The 2,273-nt window shown below is 52.7% G+C and overlaps 1 protein-coding gene across 1 annotated transcript; it reads left to right on the top strand.

Annotated features, from left to right (window-relative positions):
• Positions 1-532: 532 nt before the first annotated feature.
• Positions 533-1,879, top strand: LOC120105822. Its single transcript, XM_039118577.1, has 2 exons — positions 533-910; positions 1,001-1,879. The coding sequence occupies exons 1-2, from the start codon at positions 533-535 to the stop codon at positions 1,877-1,879; spliced, it is 1,257 nt and encodes a 418-aa protein (XP_038974505.1).
• Positions 1,880-2,273: the final 394 nt, after the last annotated feature.

Genomic DNA, 2,273 nt, shown 5'->3' with positions numbered 1-2,273 from the left:
GAAGAAATCTAACGGGAAGTGGCGCATGTGCGTGGACTACATCGACTTGAATAAGGCTTGCCCAAAGGACAGCTTTCCACTTTCTAGTATTGACCAGCTCGTCGACTCCACCTCGGGACATCAACTGCTGACCATCATGGATGCCTTCTCGGGATATAATCAAATCCGAATGGCACCCGAAGACGAGGAGAAGACGGCCTTTATCACCGACAAGGGCCTCTATTGTTATAAAATGATGCCGTTCGGGTTGAAGAATGCCGGAGCAACATATCAAAGGCTGGTCAGCAAGATCTTCAAAGATCAGATAGGCCGAAACATGGAAGTCTATGTGGATGACATGCTGGTAAAGAGCCGGACGGCGGAGCACCATATAGCCGACCTCAATGAAGCATTCTCCACACTCAGAAAATATCAAATGAAGCTCAACCCTGCCAAGTGCGCTTTCGGAGTCACCTCTGGCAAGTTCCTCGGGTTCGTGGTAACCCAAAGGGGGATTGAGGTAAACCCCGAAAAAATCCGAGCGCTGCAGCAGATGGTGCCGCAAAAGACAGTCAAGGAGGTACAGCGGCTCACCGGGCAGATCGCGGCTCTAGGGAGATTCGTCTCCAGGTCGGCCGAGCGGTGCCTCCCATTCTTCAAAATTCTCAAGCGACCGAAGGATTTCTTATGGTCGGAGGAATGCCAGCAAGCTTTTGAAGAGCTTAGGCGCCTTCTCGCCTCTCCGCCGCTGCTCACCAAACCCCAGCAGGGTGAGCTCCTCTATTTGTACCTGGCCGTCTCCCCGGTTGCAGTGAGTTCAGTCCTGTTACGAGAAGAGAATAAGCTCCAAAGACCAGTGTACTACACCAGCCGGGTTCTGAGGGATGCTGAGACAAGATACTTCAAATTGGAGAAGACAACTTTTGCCCTGGTCATCTCAGCTCGGAGGCTCCGACCCTATTTTTAGGTCCACACAGTGGCCATACTGACCGACCAGCCCATGAAGTAAATTTTGCAACAGTCGGATCGCGCCGGAAGGATCGCAAAATGGGCAGTCAAGCTCGGGGAGTTCGACCTTGAATACCGTCCGAGGCCAGCAATTCAAGCCCGGGCACTCGTCGATTTTATAGTGGAGTGCACCTTGCCAGATGATTTCGAGCTTACACCCATACCAGCGTTGAAGATCCCGAGGCATCCATGGACTCTACATGTAGACGGCTCTTCAACCTCGGGGGGCAGCGGAGCAGGCCTCATTCTCACCAGCCCGAACGGCGTAGTCGCAGAGCAGGCTTTATGCCTCGAATTCTCCGCCTCGAACAACGTGGCAGAATACGAGACCCTCATCGCCGGACTCAAGCTGGCGAAGGAGCTGAAAGTGGAGGACATAAAGGTCTTCAGTGACTCCCAGCGGGTTATAAGCCAGATTTTGGGAGACTTTGAGGCCAGAGAGCCAACAATGCAGAAATACCTCTGGAAGGTGCGGGATTTCATCTCCACCCTGGACTCCTTCAACATCCAACACATTCCCAAAATGAAGAACCTGAGAGCAGACCAACTGTCAAAGCTGGCAACTTTCCGCATGAGCGAGCTTTCTAAAGTAATAATGCTCGAATATCTTCAAATGTCCAGCACGGAGGAGCCCGAGCCGACCCTCTGCATCGAAACCGAGCCGAGCTGGATGAACGAGCTCATTAGCTACCTACGAAATGAAGTCCTCCCCAATGATGAGCTCGAGGCTCGCCGAATCAGGCGTCTAGCCTCCCGATTCCTAATATACAAAGGCAAGCTCTACCGTAAATCTTTCACCTCTCCTCTCCTTAAATGCCTACGCCCGTCAGAGGCAGACTATGCTATGCGAGAGGTCCATGAAGGGATATACGGAAACCATCTAGGAGGCTGAGCACTGGCTCAAAAAATCTTGCGCCAAGGATACTTTTGGCCCACACTTCAAAAGGACGCAATGGACTTCGTCCGAAGATGCGACCGATGCCAGCGGAACGCCAACATCCAGCGCCGACCCTTGACCCCACTGACCTCGATCAGTGCCCCTTGGCCATTTGCCCAATGGGGGTCGACATCCTGGGGCCATTCCCCCTAGCTACCGGACAAAAAAAATACGAGACCCTCATCGCCGGACTCAAGCTGGCGAAGGAGCTGAAAGTGGAGGACATAAAGGTCTTCAGTGACTCCCAGCGGGTTATAAGCCAGATTTTGGGAGACTTTGAGGCCAGAGAGCCAACAATGCAGAAATACCTCTAGAAGGTGCGGGATTTCATCTCCACCCTGGACTCCTT

This window comes from Phoenix dactylifera, unplaced genomic scaffold, assembly GCF_009389715.1.
Source record: "Phoenix dactylifera cultivar Barhee BC4 unplaced genomic scaffold, palm_55x_up_171113_PBpolish2nd_filt_p 000375F, whole genome shotgun sequence".
Lineage (NCBI taxonomy): Eukaryota > Viridiplantae > Streptophyta > Magnoliopsida > Arecales > Arecaceae > Phoenix > Phoenix dactylifera.
The sequence above is the reverse complement of the archived record's forward strand: the minus strand, read 5'-3'. Positions and strand labels throughout refer to the sequence as shown.